Raw genomic sequence first — 22,679 nt, 5'->3', positions numbered from 1 at the left:
AACCTTAAATGCAAAATATTTTTCAGGTAATCATATTTACAATTTAAATATTGTAAAACATTTGAAGCGTGGCTCTTTTTTCTCATTACTGGGGATCAAATCCAAGGGTATACACTACCACTCACCTACACCCCCAGCCCTAATTTTTGAGACAGGGTTTCTCTAAGTTGAAGGCTGGTCTTCAACATGGAATCTTCCTGCCTCAGCCTCCCAATAGCTGGGACTGTGATAGCTCTTTTCTAAATGCATAAGCAAACACTCAATTTCCATGAAGGATTCTCATCTCTAAAATTGCCATGTGGTATTGACTGAGCATTTTATAAAAATTCATTTCTTTCTGACTACCATTTCTGGTTTGTCCGTCTGTTATGTAATCTCCAAACCCAAAATAATGCTTCTCTGATTACTCAGTCAAGTGTTCTAAAACCCAAGGATGAGTTTTTGGTTTTTTTTATCTTCTGTTAGGACACTGCCAGTCCACACATTTGTAACAGCACACATCTCTTGGAGCTAACTTCCTGCCTCCCTTCCCTCCCCTTCTCCCACCTTTTCTTTTCTCCCCCGCCTCCCCCGCCTTCCTCCCCCTCATTACTTCAGATACTTTGGCCACGTGGTGAAATTCTACCCCACCCATAACTGAAAGGGTCATCAACGCATAGGATGAGATGCCAGCAGTCAGCCTTTTTGGGGTCTTTCAATCACAAGAGTAGAGTTGTGGGAGACACGTTGCATGCAACATGCTATTTAATTCTGAAAGTGCACATGTAACAAGTTTAATGATTAAGAGTCACTTGCCTTCCAATACAGTTTTTATCTTTAGAACTCCAAATACTGATGGGTAAAAAAGAAATAACGTCTAATAATTTTTGTGGAATTATCATATATGTAGTCAGTGAAAATTAAATCACTACCAATAAGGGCGCTAAGTCTTCCTTTAAAATCCTGAGAGGTTGTGTGGTCCAATTTTTGCTAAGGATAAAGCTGTTTAATTCAGACTGTTTCTTTTGGTTTGTCAAAAAGCCAGCCTTTTTCTACATTTGAAATACTTGAAAACTGACTTCATTTAACATCAATTAAAACTTATTTTTGTGCCCCTCCTCTAAATGATTCTTCAAAGAGCACAGAATCCTGAGCTAAAAGAATAGAATGGTTTGTTAAGTAGTTATTTTCAACATTTTTCTTAACAAAACACAAACCATCAAAGCTAGCCATTTCCTCCTAAAACAGACGGTCCAGTAATGCTTTTTAGACAGCTGTCTTCGTACTACATCTTAGGGTTTCAGCCTGGATGTGGCAGGTGTGGCACAGGGTTGGGGCTGCGTGGGACAGAAGCAAATTCCAGTTACCCTGTCAGCAGCTCCAGTCTGGTTTTACCCAGAAAAACTTCAGTAACGGATTAACCTGACTCTGATTGTCACATCCACCATCGCCCTGAACATTAGAAACTGCAAGTCCTTAACTCTCGGTATCTGTAAGTCGCACAGTACATGTAATAGGCTTCCTTTTCACCCGGCCTTCTGCGAGCAGGCTGCGTAGGCTCAGGCTCAGTGATGAAAACTCAGTGTTGTCTGATAGGAGAGATCCAACCAGACAGAATATGCCAAAGTTTGGAAAGGTTTTTCCACAGAAAAGAGGTAGCCAATGTCCCTTAGTATGTGAAGAAAGCCAGAGGAAAACATACATTACGGTTGGGCCATCCTAAATTCCAAAGTACAGAAACCTACGAGTCTAACCAGTCTTCAACCCAGAATTTTCTCCCATGACCATGCAGACCGGGCTCTCCCCACCCCAGAAGATCCTGCTTTCGGATCTTCAACAGGAACACAGCCTTGGATCGCCCTTGCTGGCCTTGGCTTTTCCCTTCTCACCCTGGGCTCTACTCTGGGCCCAGGTGCAGTGTGAAAATCCACATGTCAAACACGCATAGATACCTGAACCATTATCTCTCAAAACAAGTAACAAAATGCCAAAGTGGGAGTTTCAAGTGCATGCCGAACTGACTGGTATTTTCCAACTACAGCAAGAGTGTTCATTAGCATGTTCTGTGTTTGTGTCACCTTTACACAAGCCCACAGGTAGCTAGCTGTGGGCTACCTGTATGATTCCCACGATGCAGATATGAGGACTACAGAGCACAAGGAGCTTGCATGAGGCCTCAGCCACTGAGCTCTGAGCACTGCGTGAAATGCACAGGCCACTTGCATGCAGGAGAGTGTCCGGCAGGTACATTTCCACACAGACGAAGCCTAGGAACGAGGCTGTGCTGCTGTGTCCTGAGTGTTTCACTCGCTGACTGCTCGGTGGCTGAGGGTCTTGGGGACCCGGGGCCCCAGACACTGGCTCCCCTCCCCCACTCCCCCCGAGCCCTGCTGCCCGTGCAGAGCTGGGGCTGAGGCTGCCAGGGATTCAGCGCACGGAGCAGCTGCAAGGTGCAGGACCTGGGTGCCACATGGGCCACTTCCTTCCTGCCGGTTCACAGCCGCTGCATGGCGCCTACCCTGCAAGGACAGCAAGTGGCAGGGAGGCCACAGTGGAAGTGCTGGCTGAGCCCTGCCTGGAGGAGACTCGGAGGACAAAGACCTAAAAATACAGCAGCCGCCTGGAGCAACCGCGTTTGAAGGAACTAGAAGGAAGCTTCACTCAGGCCGCAGTCCACACTGTAAGCATCGGTGTTTACCGTGCAGCGCGTTCATTAATAGTTTTTAAAAGAAGTCTTAGATGGGTGGCAGCGGCTCTGCCACTGTTCTGCTCATTAACTCGACACCAGGAAAGAAAAGCGGCAACCAGCAGTGTGCGGTTGTTTTCCACTTGCATTTGTTCAGTTTTCAAAACAGTGAGTCATCTGAGCTATGCAAATGAAAGTCATGATGGTTTCACTCAAATGATGAACTACAGTTTATATCGAGAGCATGTTTCCTTAAATAGCAGAGCATGTAGTTCTTGGATGCCACAGACCTGGAAACTGAGCAGGGTGTGGTGGCGCACGCCTGTGATCCCAGCACTCAGGAGGCTGAGGCAGGAGGACTGCCTCAACTTTGAGGCCAGCCAGGACTCCACAGTGAGTTCAAGGCCAGCCTGAACTACATAGCGAGACCCTCCCTGTCTCAAAAAACGGAAATCCTGTAGGCCTGAGAAACACCACCATGATCAGCTGATTTCACAGCAAGTCACAGGCTGGGAGGCACAGTGATTAGGGCATCAGATGCACAAACTGGGGTGTCCCCAGCATTGGGGACACATTGCCCAGGACAGAAAATAAAGAGGACCCAGAGGAAAGAAGGGGACGAGACCTCTGCTGCCATTCTGTAAGTGGCCAACTGTGTCTGGGATGACATCAGACAAGTTTACAGCAAGCAAATTACTGAGCAAAACCCTCACCTTTCATGAAAAATATCTGAAAACGTGAGCCTTTTTTTTTTTTAACTGTATCTTGGCTTCATAAAAATCCATACTGGCTCATACATCCAAACGCTAGCCAAGGAGCTTCAGAGAGTTAATCTCCAGAAATATCTGACAGTACCCACAAGAAACAAAAGAAAAACAGATTTCTTACCTCAAAAAGAATGCACAGGGGCTTTCCCAACGTCCTCAGAAACCCAGCTTGCAGGGACAGCACATGCTACAGAGATTGGCTTGACTTTTCATGTAAATCTCAGCTTTCGGTAAACATTAGGAAAAAAACACACACACTCCCTTCCATTTATATTCAAAATATCAAGGGATTATCAGAACCTCTAATTTGCCGCTGAAGTCTGTGGCAAGCTTCATCCCTCTGGTGAAATGTGATCTAATTCCTGTGTGGTTATGTTAGGCAGGATTGGGGAGCAGCTCTCTAAAGCCAATGCTGCAGGCAGCCCCGGAGCAGACTGGATCGAGTTGGAACAAAACTGGCAACCTGAAAACTTTTTGATAAGATAAAAATTCATTGATGTCGGCTCACGCGAGGCCCACTGAGTGCCGCCCTTGTCCCATCTTTCCTGGGCATATCTGCTCTTCCCCTCTATCTGTTTAGCATAACTTTATTTTTCTCTTTTATCTTTCGATAACTGCACCCAGGGACCGGAGGGGATTGATTTTTTTTTGTTTTGACTTATTGTTTGAAGCTCTGTAACTCAAAGCAGCTCTCACGCCTCTGATGTCTAAGCTGGAGCAGCATAAAAGGTAAACCCGGGGCCTGGGTATCAAACTGAGCAGTAGCAAAGGCCATTTTATAATCGGCCATCTAGGTTTTCATCTGCTGACTTCCCCACCGCAGCCCACCCCAACTCCGGCTCGAGCAAAGTGCAGGCTACCTCTATGCCTTTGTTAGGCCACAGAGCGAGTTAAAACAAAAATAAATGCAGCAACAGCTTTGCATGCCAGGGCTCTGAGATTAAATACACTTCTGCTCAAAGCATAAAAGTTATTTCCTATGTAGAAAAAAAAAAGCCTTGCTTGTACGCACAATGAAAGGAAACTTGAATGTATTTCAGAAGGCTGCTTTAGAAAAATAACCCTTGAAAACAAGGGAAGATGGCACGAGTGACAGCATCATTTCCCCACGGGACTTAGATCAAGATGAAAAAGCACGACGCTTTGTGGGGCAGACGAACACTGGCGAAACAGAAAGGTTATCCTTGCACCTCAGGGTGTTTAGAGACAGACACGTTAGGTAGGAAAGTCAGCTGCCCTCACAGAGTTCAGCGTTGGCTGTGCACACACGAAGAAATTTAACGACCCTGAGTTAGAAGTTGCTGTCTTCCGGTCTCCCAGTGAAACCCTCCAGCGATCAGAATTACTTTCATCTAGGATGCGGCTGGTAGCAAAGTCTCGGCCAGCACACGCGTCGATCCACCCAAATGCCCGCAGGGTCTGAGGTGCACTCCCCCAAGTTGTTCGGCTTGCTGAAATATGGTTACACATGCAAACACCCTCTCCCAATTGTAACCTCATTTTCTGCTCTGCTGGGCAGCGTGACCGGCATTTGTCACCGGTTGTAATTGTCACCGGGATGCAGCGAGCCAGCGGGCTCCGGCCCCTGCTCCTGTCCTCTCCAGTCACTCAGGTAACAAACCCGTAATCTCGTCCTGTTTTCATGATGGCTGAATTACACATAATTGTTTCTGCACAGTGATTGATTTCTGCCTGAATAGAGACCTCTGCCTTTTTTCCATGCGAGCCAGTGGCAGCCAAGTCCCTCGTCTAGGAGGAGGCAGCAGCCTTTGAAGAGATCAAAGCCAAGGCCGCAAGCAGTTGTGCGCGCTGGGAATATGGAAACCCTTTATGTGCCGAGCCCACTCCAGCGGCACGCCGGACGGCAGCTGCACTGCATTCTGCTTTCAGTGCGGACTCTGACATCACCATAGCCGTTCTAAAGTAACAAAAGCCGAAAGATGACTTATTTTCACAACTCCGTAATTGGAACGTGCAAAGATGGGGGGTGGGGCAGCGATGGGGAAGGGAGGGAGATGCATTTGCTTTTCATTTAAAGCAGCACAAAAGAAAAGCCCAGGGAGGGGAAAAAAAATTATATAAGTTTCCACAAATGAAAACCATGTTTTTCATATGGAAAAGCCAGCGGGGGCATTTTATAACGCAGACCACACAAAACGCACTGATGGCTAAAGACACACCTTCGCAAGCCATGAAGGCGAAATGGAAAGATTGGGTGAGTGATTCCGATTGGAAAGGGGCCCCGGACGGCACTGGGGCTGGAGACTGCGGGAACACCTCATGCCAGGTGACCGGGGCTCCCCCACCCGCTCCCTTCCCAGTCAGTTACACGGCACTGAGATTTGCATTTCTAATAAATCACAGGTTTATCTGGAGAACTGCAAACGCACGCCTCCCTACTGGCACCACAGGAGGAGCAGGAGAGTCCAAGGAGCTGCTCGGCCGTGGCCCTCCACGCCAAGGCACAAACCCGGCTGCCAGGGCCACACACAGACCCCGGGATCCAAATCCAAAGCCCCAAACGAGGAAGGATTCCGAAGGACGTGATAACAACCAAAATACATCAGTTCTCTCAAAACGAAAAGTAAGACTGAAGCTCTTTCTTCCTTTTTTCAAGTAAATCATTTTTAATTCTGTTATTAAGCACATTATATAAACAATCCATTACTGCACCTAAAATCAATACATAAAACAAGGTCAATCGGATAACCCTACCGTTACTATCTGCTGTTGTATATGTGTGGGTTGGACAAGGCCAGCAGCTGCCGCGCCCACGAAGGGACCCTGCCGGCAGTCTAACACTTAAATTGATGCTCTCAAAAAATACCTGTTCCTGATCAATACGTACAGCTCAAAGGAGAAGCTCCAGACGTAAGAGTGACAAGACCGTGGGACGAAGAGTGGAAAGTGAGAATTTAAAAAGAAATTACAAAGTTAAATGCATCGGGCTCACACAAAGATTTAACACCGTATGCGCAGGTAGCACCCGTCAAACAGCCACCTGCTTTTTCCCTTCCAAGTTTGCAAAACGCTAAAACTTACTGACACTGCAGAAATGACTGAAACAGCCGCCTTTCGTTCTGCACAAGACCACCTGGTTCTGAAACACCAAGCAATTGGTGAACAAGAGCTGTCTTTGTCTAGGAAGATTCCGAGTCAACAGCCCTGGCTGTAAGATACTCAGCTGTAAATTATCTTTTAAAAACTGTCTGACACTGAGCTCTACTGGAACGGTCTTCTTCAACAGCCTGTCTGCCTCAGTCTGCCGGCCACAGCTTTATTTGTGTTACTGGGTGTTTCGGTTTTGTTTGGGGGAAGAGGCACAGACTGTGGGAGCTCAGAATGGCAGATATGAAATTCAGCAAGAAAATAGGAATCACAAAGTCTAGTTCTTTTTCTTTTGAAAATGAAAATGAAAAAAAAAAAAAGCTGAGCGTAAATCCGGTGTCGTTAAATATTGTTTTGCAGGTGCATCCCTAATGAGCTTGTCACACTCCACATCCCAGGACCCCAGCTGTTTTCAGGTTACCAGGCAAAGCCACTTCTTTTGATTCTATTATTAGCGTCTCCAACAAAGTGACAAGAAAAATAGCTCCAGAAGCAACCTGCGCCATCGCGTTCACACCAAGTCAATAAATATGCGCGCATGCGCACACACACACACGCACACGCGCACACGCACACACGCACACGCACCAGCCTCTCCTGATCTCCCCCTCAGACTCCAGCGCCTTTAGGGCTCGGCGCAGAGGAGCCTGGATACAGGATTTCGGCCACCTGAGCAGCAAAGGAGAAGACGCCCCATCTGCCGGCCACCAGCCTCGAGCACTGACGGCCAGGATGAAGAAGGGACCCCGCGACTCATTACGTCGTAGCCCTCAGGCCGGGCACACTCTTCCCCCGGGGACCCCACGCAGCCTCGGCGAGGGCCACGCCGCGCCCAATCCAGGAGGCCTCCGAGCTGCAGCAGCTGTGGCCTCTATAAAGGATCCTCTAGAACCTGTCCGGCAACGCCAGAGCCAGGTCGCCAGATGCGTTCTACAGCCTCCTTCCTAGAGCTGCAGGCTGGGACGCCCCGCACACAGACAGGCTGGGAACCGCTAAGCTTCACAAAACTGCTACACAGAGGGCTATGTCCCACCTGCCCGTGTCAGGTGGCCATCGCCTTGTGGGTTCAGGTGCAGGCGCGACTCCAACACCAGCAGGAAAGCTCCAGGTGGACCTGGCGGCGAGACCCAACCAGAACTGACACAGGAGCGGGGATGACTGGGAAGATCCAACTTATGTAAAACGGAACTCCGGGTCCCATCAAGGACCATAATAAGTACTGCTGTAAGCGAATATTACAGTCTGAGGTATCAGAGGGAGTTCAACTAGGTAACCCAGACAGAATTATGGGATGGTCAAGTCCTTTGACTGTTAAGAATCTGCAATAAAAAACATTGTAACCACTGACCTAGGGATCTGCAACATCAGCTGACTTTGGCTTTCCTCTCTCCAACCCCAAGCAGGCTTTTTTCCTTACTGCGCTGGTCCTTATCCACATTAGACAAAAGACCTCACCAAGTATGTGGCACATGCCTGTGATCCTGGCACTCAGGAGGCTGAGTCAGGAGGATCGCCACAAGCTGGAGGTTGGCATGGGCCAGACAGCGAGTGAGAGAACTATGCTGAGTAAAAGAAACCCATCTCAAGGGAGTTTACATTACAGTGTATTAATTCTGTTTCTATGAAGTATCCCAAACAGTGAAGCTTACCCAGACTGAAAACTGACTGGTAGTTGCTCAGGCCTGGGATGTCAGCTTAGGGGCCTAGGGCTACTTTAGGAGGTGATGAAAATGTTCTAAACTGGTCCGCGGTGATGGCTGCACAATTGTGAGCACACTCACACCCGAGAGACCACCCTTTCTGGGGGTAAAATGCATATGAAATACATCTAAAAAAAAAACTACTTAAAAAACAAGGAAATTGCTGAGAAAATCCCTCCTCCCTCAGGTAAAACACCCACAGGGAAGAGCACTCCCCCCACCACACCAGGCCCCTGAGTACAACTACTGTGAGGCCACTGTTCCTCCCTGAGGCTCCAGGGAGGAACTGTGGGTGCTGGGCGGCAGGAGGGAGGCCAGGGCCGATGGACCGGAGGTTGTTCGCTGGGACACGGGTGCTCTTCCGGGGCCCGGGCTGTGAGACAGGAGACACATCAGGGCCACTCCATCCCCCAGCAGGGCTCCTGCCCTCTGGTGCAGAGCAGAAGAGAATCTGGAAGCTTCCGGTCCTCATGAGCCCTGCAGAGGCGCTGGATGCAGTCCGGCTTGCTGCTGGCAGAGACAACCTGTGCCGTGACCTCTCCCCCCTGGTCAGAGCTGTGCCCGGGACTCAGGGGTGCAGAGCTACTCACCTTCCTTCACTCTCAGTTGCCCCGCCCCCCCATATGAGTTTAGCAACAGAAGCTTAAAATTCAGTCTTTAAAAGGTTTTTCTCAGGTAGCCAGGTGTTCTCAAATTCACACCGCATAAATATTACTGAATTTACTTCAGAACTACTGAAATAACAGACAAAAACAAGCACCACAGACATGCCTGAGGACCCTTCTCCTTTTTAAAAAATTCTATTTGATTTTCCAAAATAAAATTCTCATGCATGCTTGTAGCCTACAGGGTGGCATTCCCACAGGGGAGCCACACATGGGAGTGACACACCCCACTTCTGTCTCGCCCCTCCCCGCCCTCTGTCTCTTGGTCCCCGCCCACTGCCGAAGTTCCAGCTCCCTGTATCCTATGATCTTTTATTTTGCCCTTTAGTTTATGCTTCCGATTTCTCACAAAGGCAACCAGGCAGGATTTAAGCTTGTGTGTCTGATTTATTTCACCTGATATTATGGTCTCAGGCTGCATCCATTTTTGCTCCGGAGACCAAACCTCTCTTTTGGAAAAGTCACATACCTAGAAGTCCCTGATGAAAACCTAGTGGATATAACCCCACACTGCTCGACTGGTTTTGGCGTGTCATTCCCCACCGAATAGTATCGAGGACAGGAACTCAACATCCCCTGGTCTGGAACTCATGGACCTACAGCAACCCCTCTTTGCTAGCACCCCAGGGGTCCTCGCCATGGGTGCTGGCCCTAGATTTTCCACCTGCGATAACCAAGATAGATGTCCCACCTGCGGTAAGGTAATTTCCAAGAGAGCCGTTTCTTGCTGTGTTTCCAACTGTCTTTAGGATGCTCAAATCTCAAAGTAAAGAACGAACAAAAAAGATAAAGCGGGTTAGGGTCCGGCCTGCGCCTGGGCTCCAGCTTGGAGCGGACAGAGAGGGGGACCCAGCTCCCTGTGGGGGACGCTGTTGACAACCACCCCTTAAAAGGCAGGGACAGAGTGCACAGGACGCAGTTAGTACAGTCTTTGGGGTGACCCTGGGGCCACACAAAGTGGGCTGGGCCTCGCGCCGCCCGCCCACCAACACCTTCTCCCAGCAGCCCACAATCAGAGTGCTCACCCGAAACGCTCCAGACCTAGACATGTCTGGGCTCCTTCCTCAGGCACTCTCGGGTTACTGAACACACCTGCCCTTCTCATGAAAATAAGGAGAGGATTCACCAAGCAATGTTCCTGGTTCACCAGGCATTCTGTCCACACCTCCCAGGGGCCGTGTGAGTGACGACCGCACCCCTGGGGTCCTGGGGACCTGGGCTAAGGGGCTGCAGGCTCCAGGCTACTCCCTGTCCACTGCCGAACCTCCGGGCCCATGTGCTGAGGCAGCAGTGCTGCCTCTCTCTCCCCAGCTGCACCTGTGAGCTGGCGCGGGCCCCCAGCGTCACACCCATGGCTGGGCACAGTCGCCATCACAGCAGAGCCTTCCATGCACATCTGTGGAGTGAGCACCCTCCTTCCTGGTGTGGCCTCCGTCCGGCCAGGAAGCCTCGCGCGAGGCCCCAGGGTTCTGCAGAAACGTGACAGCCACAGGTGTCTTCTGATGGTGACCTGGGCGGGACGCGCCTCCTTGGTGTCTTTGCTCACGTTTAGTACAATGTAAGCCACCAGCCAAACTACAGAGGAAAGCATTTCTACCTCATACGCAGCTGGCTGTTCACACAGCAGTATAACAGGTGAGCCGGGCACGGTACACACCAGTAACTCCAGCACATGGACAGGCAACTCCGTACCCACCTCAAAGCTCTCCCTCAAGGGGGCTAGAGATGTAGCTCAGTGCAAAGGCCCTGGCTGCAACTCTAGTACTGGAAAAACTAAACAACCAAACAATAAACTAAACTAATAGGTGAATCTCAGTTATAAAGTTGTGAAAACATAAAGAAGTATTTTGATTCTGATGTAAAATGGTTCTGAATCATTTCAAGAGTTGAGAATCAGGGCTGGGGATTTGGCTCAGTGCTGCCGCCTCCTGTCTCACAAGCACAAGGTCCCATGTTTGATCCCCGGTACCTCCCCCAAAAAGAGTTGTTGATTAAACTTTGTAATGGCCATTTTGTGTAAAGGGCTGTCACAGATCAAGAAAGGTATGAAGGTACCAGATCCCAGTAATGAATGTAACTGTACTGTCTACCTAGAATGTACCAATAAATTCAATTTTAAAAAAAAGAAAAAAAGGTATGGAATAGCAAGTGATACAGCAAAAGTGGACTAAGATCAATATACTTTTAACACAGTTTCATTACAGGATTAATTAGAACCACTTTTAAAACCTGAACACCCATAACTGAGGGTTATGCCGGATGGTGGCTGCCATTACAAATGATGATTCGGACCTGTATTTATTCACACAGGAGCGTGAGCTCATATGGAATATTTTAATGGAAACAAAAGTGATTATAACAGCACAACTTTATGATCCCATTACTCAAAATGCTTGCATCATACGTACAGATAGAAAAAGAACAACTGAAAATATGCGTATGTGTACATCAAAATGAAGCCATTATATCTGAATGATAAAAAAATGCAGGTACTTTTTATGCAATTGTTCTCGTTCATGGGTTTTCCCCGACTTAAAAAAATATTACTTTAAATAAACAACCCCCAAATAAAATATATTTCCTTTTAAGAGGAAAAAAAGATTGCTTCTAATAAATATCTCAACAAAAAACAGTGCTTCACTTTTTAGAGGACATTTTCTGCTGCAACTTCTCGGGAATGATCATTATTCCAGGTAATGCTAAGCTAATTTCTCTTACTCTATCAACAAGATACCACAAAAATCACCACGAAATGCTTCTAAAAGTGAAGCACACCCCACAACAGCATTGCGAGTTGCACAAAGGACGCTGTTCAGCAGATTTCGGCCTGTCAGCACTCAGCGGTTATGTCATAAGAAGCAGCACCATTTATCAAAGATCCCAAGAGTCACAGAACCTCTGGTCACACAGCTACTTTTCTACTCAGTCGCTAAGACTTCCTGACACACCGGACTCTTAGGGGCAAGTACCAGGGGTTTCCCATAAAACCAAATATTCATAAAAAATACGTCGATACACTCAGGGAACAACATTTTGCTGGGAATTTTCAAGAACATTTTGAGTAATCAAGTGGTTATGCGCAGAAGACAGTTTTCAAATGTTCTTAGAATGGTCGCTGCTGTGGTGCAGCTGCCCAGGTTACTCAGTAAACCTGAGTTTAATGGTCTCCGTGGAGGAGTTCTTCCCGCACCCTGCTGAGAGAGCTGGTTTAGGAACTGAGTCCCAGCTCCGGAGCCAGGGACACCCGGCTTTGAATTCAAGTTTTACCGTGTACTAAACTTCAGGATTCGAGACAACCAAGTAGCTCTGTAAGGTTTCGATTCTTGATAGGGAGCAGGGGGACATTCGTCACATCCACTTCACAGCGCTACGTCGAGGATTTAACTTTGTCAAGGGCATTCCGTGAGTACTGCAGGCCAGTGTTCTACTAACGTCACCACCCTCTTCTTCCAGGAGGTTTAGCTCTCAAAATCACACAGAGGCTTCAGGGCAAGGTGCAGACAGCCTCACAGGTAAGGAAGACGGTGACTGAGAGCACTGCTGACTTTTTATCAAATGAAGTGTGGACCACACGACGTTCAGAGTGCAAAGGGTTTGGTTCCTTGGATTGGTGAATCTTTGGTTTTCTTAACAGAAAAGCGAAAACCGAGGATGAGCCCAAGCTGAACTCACGAACGTGTCTCCAGCGCAGTCCTTTCCAAGCTCGCTATCTCATGAATACCGTCCTCTGGGCGTTGGGCCAGCACACCCGCCCCTCGCCCATCACCCCTTCTCTACGTCTGTCACCTTCCAGCCCCGTGTTCTCCACTGGTGCCACGACAGCCACTGTTACCGAAAACAGTGTCGAAGAGATCCACGGATTCATCCCGCCCCGCAGTGTGCTCATCAAAGCTCTGCAAGCTGGGACGCACCTGCCGTCCAGCCCAGCGCTGGCCACTTCCGGCCGATCACAGCAGCCACCTCCTGCCGGGGCTGACCGCTCACTGTGCAGGGTCCTCAGCTTCAGTGCCCAACCCTGTCGCCTGCCCTCTCTGTGCCTTGGTCCCATCTGTATGGCAGAGGCGAAGCCCCTCACTGAGCGGCCATGGAGAGGAGCTGCCTGTGTGCTGACTTCCGGACAGCAGAGGGAACACCTGCTGCTCCTCTCCCGCTGGAAACGCCTGCGCCAGACGTGGGTGCACAACCAGGAAGGGCCCCGTGGGAGGGCAGGGCCTCCACCCTGGACCTCTAAGGATGGACGAGATGGTGAGGCAGGGAGGAAAGAACACGGAGCCTCTGGGCCAGACTACAAAACGCAGGGACACGGACGAGGGTCTTGGTGCAGCACAGCCGGGGGTGGAGAGGAGGTGGACGTGAAGCTCCGGGCAGCTCCTGGGGTACACCTTCTCCCCAAACACAGTGCCTGTGGGCTCCAGCCGGGAGCCGGCTGGGCGTGTGCGCTGTGTGACCTGTGTTCAGGGACAAGGGACACTCCAGGGGCCCAGCACCCACCCTCAACAGCGAGGTCCTCAGCAACTGGACCCCTGCTGAAGCAGCACCCCGTGCTGGGGCCACGGCTGTCAGGGCGGGAGAGGTGGCCACATCCGGCAACAAGGCCCCGCACCCATGGCTTCCAACACTGACTCCCACCTGATCTGCTCATGCACCTGTCTGCTGGAGTCTCATGGTCCTCCCCACCCCTGCTCCCCCCGAGCTTGGCAATGAAGCTGGCGCTGTCCCCAGAGTCACGCTCCTCTCCCAGGAGAGCAGAAGGGGAAATGAGTAGGGCCGGCCTGCTGGAGGGCTGCACGCCTCACATGGCCCAGCCCCATCTTCAGCCTGCAGCCAGCTTTCTATTGGTACCTAGAACCCAGCATTCCCTGGAAGCAGCTCTGACCTCTTGGTTAAAGACAGGGACCCAAGGCTCCTCTGCTCGATCATGCACCAAGTAGAGGAAAGTTCAGTAGCAAAGCACAGTGTTATTTAGTAGACGCCTCCGCTCTTGCTTTTCCTGTAGTGTTTGTTTTGATAAAGTGGAAATATCCAAAAACCAAACCTGAAACTTATCTTGTGCACCCTTTACTAACTGAGCAAACTCACTGGGGTACCCCACCTGTGCAGGGCTCACCGTAACCACCTTCTAACTCCTGGCAGTCCTGATGCTCAGCTTTTGAGACCTGCTGGTGGCTTACAGGATAGTTTTCAGGATTCATAAGAAAGGAATTATAAAAAGTCTCAGTAGGTCATACGTTTAATTCTTGTTTTAATGATTATTTCATTCAGAAGCTGACGACAGTAAAAAAAAGTGAGGCCAGATGTGGCAGTGTGCACCTGTAATCCTAGCACCTAAGAGGCCCAGGCAGGATGATCTCTGGGAGTTCAAGGCCAGCCTGGACTACATAGCAAAACCCTGTCTCAAAAACAAAAGCAAGGAAGAAACCAGAGGTGCCTGGAGCCACTCCCCCTTTTGCACGGGGGCTCTCCCAGGTCCACCTTTCCTGAGCTTTCTCCAGCTCAGGCACTTGGTTGACGGGAACTTGACATCACCACAAAGGTAAATCACCGTGGCATGGACTGCGGACCTGTCCTGGGTTCCACAGGGTACCACATGTGGGCGTGGAAGACGCAATCAGTTACCTGGATTTAAAAGATTCTGTTGCCCCTAGTCAGCTGCAAATAAAAAACACATTTCTAGGCCTTCTGTCCCTCAGTGTCTCGCCAGTCATGAGCCTCCAGGACTGGCGACATGGGCGTGGCCATCCGAACTCCTGCTGGCTCCGTGCTGGCTTTTAAACTTCACCCAGAGACAGAAGGCGCATGCACACCAGACGCATGGAGCCGCTGTCAGCACTTACGCACGGCGAGGTCAGTGGGTTCGGAGCCTGCCACCGTGGGTGCTGAGGTGGCCACTCTTTCCCAGGGACTCTGCACCCCACGCATACTCCATGGCAGTGTGTGCGAGTTCCCGGCAGAGCGGGAGTCTGACTTTGCAGTCCTGCCCCACGTCCTCTCTCCCCCTAGTCCCCATCTGACTCCAGTCAGCTGCTCTCCAGATCATTGCAGGGTGGATGTCCGCGGCTTGGAGACCCCAGTGATCCACGGCGGACCGCAGAGTCTGCAGTTCCTATACCACCACTTCCCAAAATCATCATAATATACAACAAGTAAATATGAAGCTACAAAAGAGTGTATGTGCACACCCCCCCACATACGTATATATGTAAATATATTTTTCTTTTCAGAAATGGTGGTTCACTACGTTGCTCAGGCTGGCTCCAAATTCCTGGGTTCAAGCAATCTTCCTGCCTCAGCTTCCCAAGTAATTAGGGTTAAAGATATACGCCATCTTGTATGGCTTCTGAAATCTGTTTTGGAGATTACTTGAAGTTCTAAGCAAGTACAGACCTGCTGGGAGACTACCAGGCAGCACCCAGTCTCCTGATTACCACATCAGCTTCCTAGGGCTGCCTCAGCATGGTGCACTTAAGCAACGGCTTTAATGAGGCCAGGGTTTAAATGAACAGCCCCCTTTGAAAACAACCTCAGCAGCACCTACAAGATGCCAGCTCTACTGTTACCTGCAAATAAAGTGCGTGTTTTCCTGCTGGCCACAGACAACCCTGCAACGTAATGACACCCTGTCTCAAAATAAAAAATAAAAAGGGGATGTAGCTCAGTGGTGCTGCACCTGCCTGGCAAACGCAAGGTTCTGAGTTCGATCCTCAGTACAAGAAAAAAAAAAAGTAAATAAAAATAAAAGGGGCTGGGGATGTGGCTCAGTGGTAGAGAGGCCCTGGGCTCAATTCTCAGCACTGAAAACGGGGTGGGGGGATCCAGCGGTGTCTGTGATACATAAACGAGGGACAAAAGCAACAGGAGAAAAGCGGGTGATAGGACCTCGCTCAGAAAAGCTCCAGTCACACAAACCCAAAGCAGCTCTGCCTGCAGGAATAACCCAATTAGTTTTCTTCAAAAACGCAGCAGTTGGGAAATGTGCTCAGCTGACCCTGAGGAAAGTCCCCAAGAGGCTTACAAGTCCAGGTCCACATGGCCTTCTGTGAGGTGCTGTCTTTCTTGGTCCTGAACTGTGAGGGCCCACAGAGTCCGGATGTGGGAAAACCGGGGCAGAACTGGCCTGAGGGCAGAGAACAAGAGGTCTGCAGGGGGTGGAGAAACTTCCAAAAGCAGGATCAGGGTTGCTGTTTACTCTATTAGCAAGAGTCGCAGCAGTCCACAATGATACCGCTCCTCTGAGGAGTGGTCCCGGCGCTAACACACCTGATTTATTTGTCGTCCCTTTGCATGCCTCCTTCGTCTCCCTCGGTCTCAGTCCCTTCCCGTTTGTGGAAGACCCACCTTCCTGAGAGCACGATGCTTGGTAGAGGGGTCAGCGGTCCTGCTTTAACAAAGCCCACCTCCACCCCTTAGCTCCAGCTATGGGGTAGGGGTCAAATTCTTACAGACAGGGTTCCCCTGCTAATCAGAAATCAACATGCTGGTTCCCTAAAGTAAAGATCACAAAAGAGCTGAGTGTGTTCAGTAAGAACCAACTCCTGCCATGCTGTGTGGTAATTCCGACCTAAGGAATAAAAACGGAAAGAGTCACTGGGATAGGACAGTTTCCTTCCTTGCCCACCTGTAAATTCTCTGAGAAAGATCACCGGGAACAAGGTGGGCTGAGCTGCTTCCTGCAGGGCTGATCCCTCAGCCCCGCCATCTGAGGAGAAATGCAGGGCTTCCCCTGAGGTGTTAAGCATTTGGGCTGCAGGGACAAACGGTCTGAGGCCTGGGGAGCAGCGGTGGGGCCTGAGGCCCTGGGAACCCGCAGAGTTCAGCCCAGGACTGGGACAGGGCCTCCCTGAGAAGCACTGCTTTTTTCTTTGACTACTTTCCCATCGGTCGACAGGATTTCCACAGGAAGGTTCAGAGAAAGCACGGTTATGCTTTTCCTCAACTCTCAGGGCCTCACCCTGAAATACCGAACAGGCTCCCACCTCGTCTCACTCCTCACCCCTGCAGGAGACCGATCCCAGCAAGGTTCACAGTGTTTTAAATCTCACTCACACTGACACCAAACGCATCAGTCTGGGGCTTTCTCCGGTTCCATTTATCTGAACTAAGAATTCTCACTTAAAATCCTTTGAGAGGCTCATTCATGAGGTCTGCGGCACAGGCGCTGACATCCCTGAGAATTCCAGCTCCGGGGAGGTCCTTGGCCAGCTACGACTCCCCAGCACAAGGGGAGACCGGGAAGGGAAGGCGCATTCCCCCCGCAGGTAGACGGCTCTACCTAGGGCAGAGCCTGCACAAACCTGCGTGTGCCAGTGTTTGTGCAAAGGGACACGGAGGAGTCACAGCAGCTGCGGCAGGAGCAGGTCTGGTGCTCAGCTCACCTGGGTCCCGGCACAGGAAGAGTCCAGGCCAGAAGGTGGTCCGGTCCCTCCCCACCCCAGATGTTTCTCAGGCCTACCAGATGCAGTAAACAAGCAGTTGTAATGCAAATTCCAGTCCAGGCAAATGGTCACCTTGCTCCTGACACCCTGCTGAAAGTCCTCAGGCCGCTGGGGACAGGATTAAAGAGGACAAGGCCCAGTGCGGTTGGGGTGAAGAAGAGAGGCTGCCTTCCGGTGTTTTTGATCTCAGACACATTAAAAACAGCTGGTAGGTATTAAAAACCAAAGATTGTAACTCACTTCGGCTGAACCCTAAAAATATCCGACATAGCCCTGTGGTTAAAACTGAGAAGCTTCTGGAATTGTGCAAAGTGTAGGATATCTCAAGAAAACAGGGATAAAATAAGTACATTCCAACACGGAGGAGAATCGAGCAGCAATGAGGGTGAGCAGCTGCTTCCTGCTCACACCGTCCCGCTCCGCGCCTGTTCACACTTACTCTGGCCACAAATCTTTCCTCAGCACTGAATGACTGATTCAGTGCCCTGCTAACAACAAACACCTCCCATTCTTACACAATCTCAAAATGGCGAGCACATGGGGTCGCTGGGGGAGCAGCTTAGGGAGACCTCAGGCCGGAGGCAGGTTTAAAGGGAAGAAAAGCTGACTGGTAGATACTCTCAAGTGATTATTTACAAACTCCAATACGTTTTTATTGCACTGATTTTTACAAAAATCATTGTTTGAAAGAAGTAGCTGATGTTGCTAAGGAACAGACCACACAAACACACGCTAATTTAAACTAGCTCAAATGTAGTAGGTGGTATCGGGGGCTATTTTCTCTACCAAGACTATAATTTGATTTGGAAAGATAATTTGTTACCCTGAAAAGCTTTCAACAGAAATCTTCAATTATTTACGTAAAGCATACTGAGATCCTCCCTCTCAACAACACCACCACCAACAAAAGTTACATATCTACGTCAGCAAATGTGAAGTCTTCCACAAGTCTGAAAACTCAGAAGCATTTCTTTGGGGTGGTCTCTAAATATTAAGCCACATTTGCTCCCATTCATTATTCATTTTTTAGGTAGAAGATTTGTATGTCTCACAGAAACAGTAAATATCACCAAATATTTGAAAAAACTGTTTAAAATAGAACATGAAATAGCTTTTTCCTACAGCACCCCTCACAGGGTCTTTGACAGCTCCACTGTGGCTGCTGTACGAAAACTAGCAAAGTCTTATGTATTCCCTACCCGGGAAAGCCAAGCTTCCTTTTTAATCTGTGGCGAGATGAACACAGTGCCCACAGAGCGTTCAGAGCTGCCAGGTCCGTCGTGCCAACCACCGAGGGCTGCAGGGAACCGGGACGGCCAACCCCTGCGAGTGACTGCTGGCTGGGGACCAGTGCCCCAGATCCGTTCCTCAGAGCCTCAAGGACACCACCCTTCCCACTCACGCGTGACTTTCTTGTCTGTTAGCAACAGGCAAAGATCCCGGGCTCCACTTCTGATAGAAGATTTGGCCCCCAAGCGTAACAAGTGAGTCGAAACCCTGACCCCCAGGACCCACGCACACAGGCTTCCCATGGGGGCGCTGCAGAGACCCAGCAACCTTCATACCCACACCCCGCACCAGTCACTGTTCAGGCCTCTCCTCACCCCACAAGTGAGGTTTTCACTTTCCAAGAAAAGAGAGCTATCATCAAGGGACAAATGAAGCCCTCCAAGCCATGCATTTGCATACTGCAGTTACAGGGGCCACCGGAATTTTAGAATTTCAGAGGTGAACTGAACCATGAGATAAAAAAAGGAACAACTTTCATTAGGCTATCTGCAAGCGAAACTTTCTCAACAACCAACAATAAAGTAAAAATAGCCCATCTACCCCTCTCAAAGGACTCTAAAAACAGAAGCTAATAGAATAAAATAAAACAAGACACTTCTGAAAGCCAAAGTGACAATCTGCGTGGTCAGCTCCAAATGAGCCTACAGTTTTCCTTCTGGGTGGCTGAAGGGCCTGGAAAACCACCAGTCTTTAGTTAACTGAAAGACCGAATCCATTTCTTCCTGTCATCAGCATTGAAAGCACAGTCCTCACGATCATGGATCTGCTGTTTCACTGTCATTTGATTTCATACTTGGAGATCTGTTACTTATTAACCCTACCAGCAAACCAGAAGCTAACAACCAAATGCAACACATCAAAGGTGGCCCTATTTTAAAACAGCGCCATCGTTCCCCGCCACAGCTCCTACTTAGCAAGGACCGCTCAGGGAAGCATTTCCAATATGATTGAAAAGAAGATCCCCAACATCCTGCCGAAACACAAATCTGTGTGCACGTCAGAACACAGCCTGCAACGCCTGCACGGTACTCACCGTCCTGGGGACGGGCGGAGAGAGGGATCCGTTTGACATGTACGGGTCACTGTTCACATTCGGCATCATCAGGTAGCCGGAGTAGCTGGAGTAGGATGGCGCCTTGTTGTAGAGTCCTCCATCTGGGTGTTTTCCTGCCAGGACGCAGGGTTATCAATAATGTATCCAAGTCCCTTTCGCATCACTGTACTTTTCATCAGAAAAAAAAAATCTAATAGCTCTGCAGCAAATCAGACTCTCTGTAAAAAGACGTTTATAAAATACTATAACTGAATTATTATGCTGTATTTTACATTGACAGTATTTATTCTCTTAAAAGGCTTAACAACATACCAGATGTTTAAAACACATGTGGTTCAATTTACTTCAGTACTGGGTGTTTTATAAAAACAGGTATTATCCATCTAAATTAATTTGTTCTAATGCTAACAAACTGGGCTAAGAAACACAGAACACAAAGCAGCACACACAATCCTAAAGCTGTAATACAAATATAAGAGGCCATCTGTATGTACCTACATATATACATACACACTTAAACACTTGAAGTTATGCTTCCCTTGGCAAACTCAAAAATGCTAACCTTTTACTGAACGACAGAGTTCTACCTAGATGATGAGCCACTGACCACATTTATAAGGGACTGACTCTGCAGGGCTTGCTTTTTTTTTACATGCCACACTTTCATCAGGCAGCCAGAGAGATCCATGTGCGTTCAATTGACACACTTCAATCCATGTGAGGGTGTGGTGGCCGAGAGGGAAGCCTGACACATTGTTCTTGGCCCTTCTGGTTAGCAGAACGGTAGGTACACACACACAGGCCAGTCTAGCCAGGCCGTGGGGAAGTCACTGAGGAGACCAGAAATGCACAAGGGCTGACAAGTAAACTCCACCACTTATCTGATTCCTTCCAAGCCACAGGAGCTATCCTTCAATAAAAAATATTCCACATAGTCTTAATTTTGAAAGTTTTCACAGCAAGCATCAGAAACGGGGCAGTCTTCCCTGCTTGCTATGCACAGTTACAAACTTACTTGTAAGTTTTCTGTTTTCACAAGCTAGGCTTACCTGTTACTGGGCCTCGTTCACCCTATTCCTCCCCACCAACCTTCTCACCGCAGCAAGATGGAAAATCCACTCAAAACTATTCTTCTTGAGGGGAAAAAGCCCCACCTCACTGTAAACATCCACTCTTCCCCTAAGAATCTGGAGAGCAACTGAAATCCAATGCCTCCTAACTCATTCAGAGGCATCTTCTAAAATGAGACAGGTCCTAAATTGCCTGTGCTTCCTCTCCCGTTCTGTGGAAACAGTGGTGTCTTCTCAACCTGTCTGCTCCTGGTCTCTTGAACACAAATGAAGGCAGCAAACAAACCCAGGACACACGCACACACTTCCCAGCCACGGTGGAGGGAGGATGGCCTTACCGTCATCCGGGTGCTCACGGGCCTTCTCGTGGTAGGGCTCCTGAGAGGCTTGTCTGGCCACCTAACAGCACGAACCCCACCCCAAGAGAAAGAAAATCACCTTAGAGTTTGGACCATGCCGTGACCCCTTAAAGACCCCTTCATGTAGTTATTCTAAGGAGAGCAAGCCAGGGTTTGGGCCAGGGGAGTCTTTTTCTTTCAACATATATTTTCTGAGTGATTATTATCTACTTAGGATCGAAAAGTAAAAACGACCACAAAAACAGTACATGTGGTAATGAGCTGAGTGACTGCTATTTACCAAAACCTGCCAGCCCTGAGGTGAGAGACGCTAGTTAATTGGGTTGATCGTTTTGATAGCCTCTTCAACTGCTGTTCACTCCAATTAGCTCTGACTAAAAGCAGGCTGAATGTCCTTTTGCTACTGAAAATGTCATTTTACGTATAAACAAGCCTAGCACTCCTACCGGGTCTTAAGGAAACTGTCCCAGCTTGAGCGCTGGAGGCCTCAGAGCCTAGGAGGGCTGTCTGAGTGCAGGCCCACGGGAGAAAAGTAGAACTGCTCTGTGCTCAAAGGGGGGAAATTTAGAGTTGGGTCACAGACACCCTGAAGGTGCCCATCAGCATGGCTTTGGTAACCGCCATCCTGGCCGACTGAGCCACGTGGGAGGCTTTGGTCTGCCCTGCTCTGTGCTCTGGGCTCAGAGCGCCTCCCCAGACCCGCAGAGAGCAGAAAAGCTCGTGGCAGATTCCCTCCTGGGCTAAGGAAGGAAAAGCTAAATGGGCAGGAAGAAAGCGGCTGCTCTACAGGGACGCGAGTTTGGCAAAAAGCCTGAGCGTTCTGGACATTATTGGCTCCGCGGGCATGTGTCCTCCGGGTGACCTCACCCTCCCACAGGGAGGCTGGGTGCCCCTTGCCCTCCGCCCCATCTTCAAACCGGATCCCGCGCTCAAGAGCACCTTTATGCCCCCTTGCAGCCCAGGGCCCCCACTCTTTCAAAACGTGTACTCACCCCTGCCATGGGACAGAGAAGAGAACTCCAAGGTGTTCAGTAAGCCGCAGGTTTAAGACCCAAAATGTCCCCGCCCCCAAAGCCAAGCGCTTTCTTTTTTGGGGGAAGGATGCCATTTAAGGAAGAGGGGTATACCTCCAAAGTGTCTCTGCGGGGAGCAGGCGTGGGTGAACCCTTCTGAGCTTGAGGCCCGTCCCACCGGATTTCCTCCGGAGGGGCTCCCAGGTGTTGGACAAGGTGGCCAGGGGGTGTCGGGTGTCAAGAGTCCTTCCCCCACTCCCCAAGTCCCTGGCGAGCCCGAAATAGCCTCGCGCTGCCCGGGCCCTGGGCGCGACACCCACGTGTCTCTATTTACCCTCTCGGGTTACCAGCGCGCAAGCCGCTGTAGCCCGGGATCTGATAAAGCGCTTCCGCCGCCCCGCTGGCTTTTCTCAGTGCACAGATCGAAGGCCTGATCGGGCCCACACAAACCCCAAATAAAAGCTCCCCGCTTCTCTAAGTGATGGGAGTTGGGGCAGCTCGGCTCCGAGAGCCCCCGGCCGGGCCCCTACGCGGCCCCGCGCCCGGCGGATGGAAC

The 22,679-nt window shown here is 49.7% G+C and overlaps 1 protein-coding gene across 4 annotated transcripts in view; it reads right to left on the bottom strand.

The window, feature by feature from the left end:
• The window catches only part of Lef1 (lymphoid enhancer binding factor 1), an 86,372-nt gene extending 64,201 nt beyond the window's left edge, over positions 1–22,171 (bottom strand). For 2 of the 4 annotated variants that reach the window (XM_010641535.3, XM_010641538.3), the window contains exons 1-3: positions 22,103–22,171; positions 21,090–21,150; positions 19,661–19,794 (exon numbers count right to left, since the gene is read on the bottom strand). In XM_010641535.3, the coding sequence (XP_010639837.1) occupies positions 19,661–19,794; positions 21,090–21,150; positions 22,103–22,111 (204 nt within the window). In that variant the 5' untranslated portion in view covers positions 22,112–22,171. The remainder of the gene's footprint in view (positions 1–19,660; positions 19,795–21,089; positions 21,151–22,102) is intronic. The other 2 variants (XM_010641536.3, XM_010641539.3) reach the window with 1 other exon arrangement.
• Positions 22,172–22,679: the final 508 nt, after the last annotated feature.

Source organism: Fukomys damarensis, unplaced genomic scaffold (assembly GCF_012274545.1).
Source record: "Fukomys damarensis isolate Sample0158 unplaced genomic scaffold, DMR_v1.0_HiC HiC_scaffold_25, whole genome shotgun sequence".
NCBI lineage: Eukaryota > Metazoa > Chordata > Mammalia > Rodentia > Bathyergidae > Fukomys > Fukomys damarensis.
The sequence above is the reverse complement of the archived record's forward strand: the minus strand, read 5'-3'. Positions and strand labels throughout refer to the sequence as shown.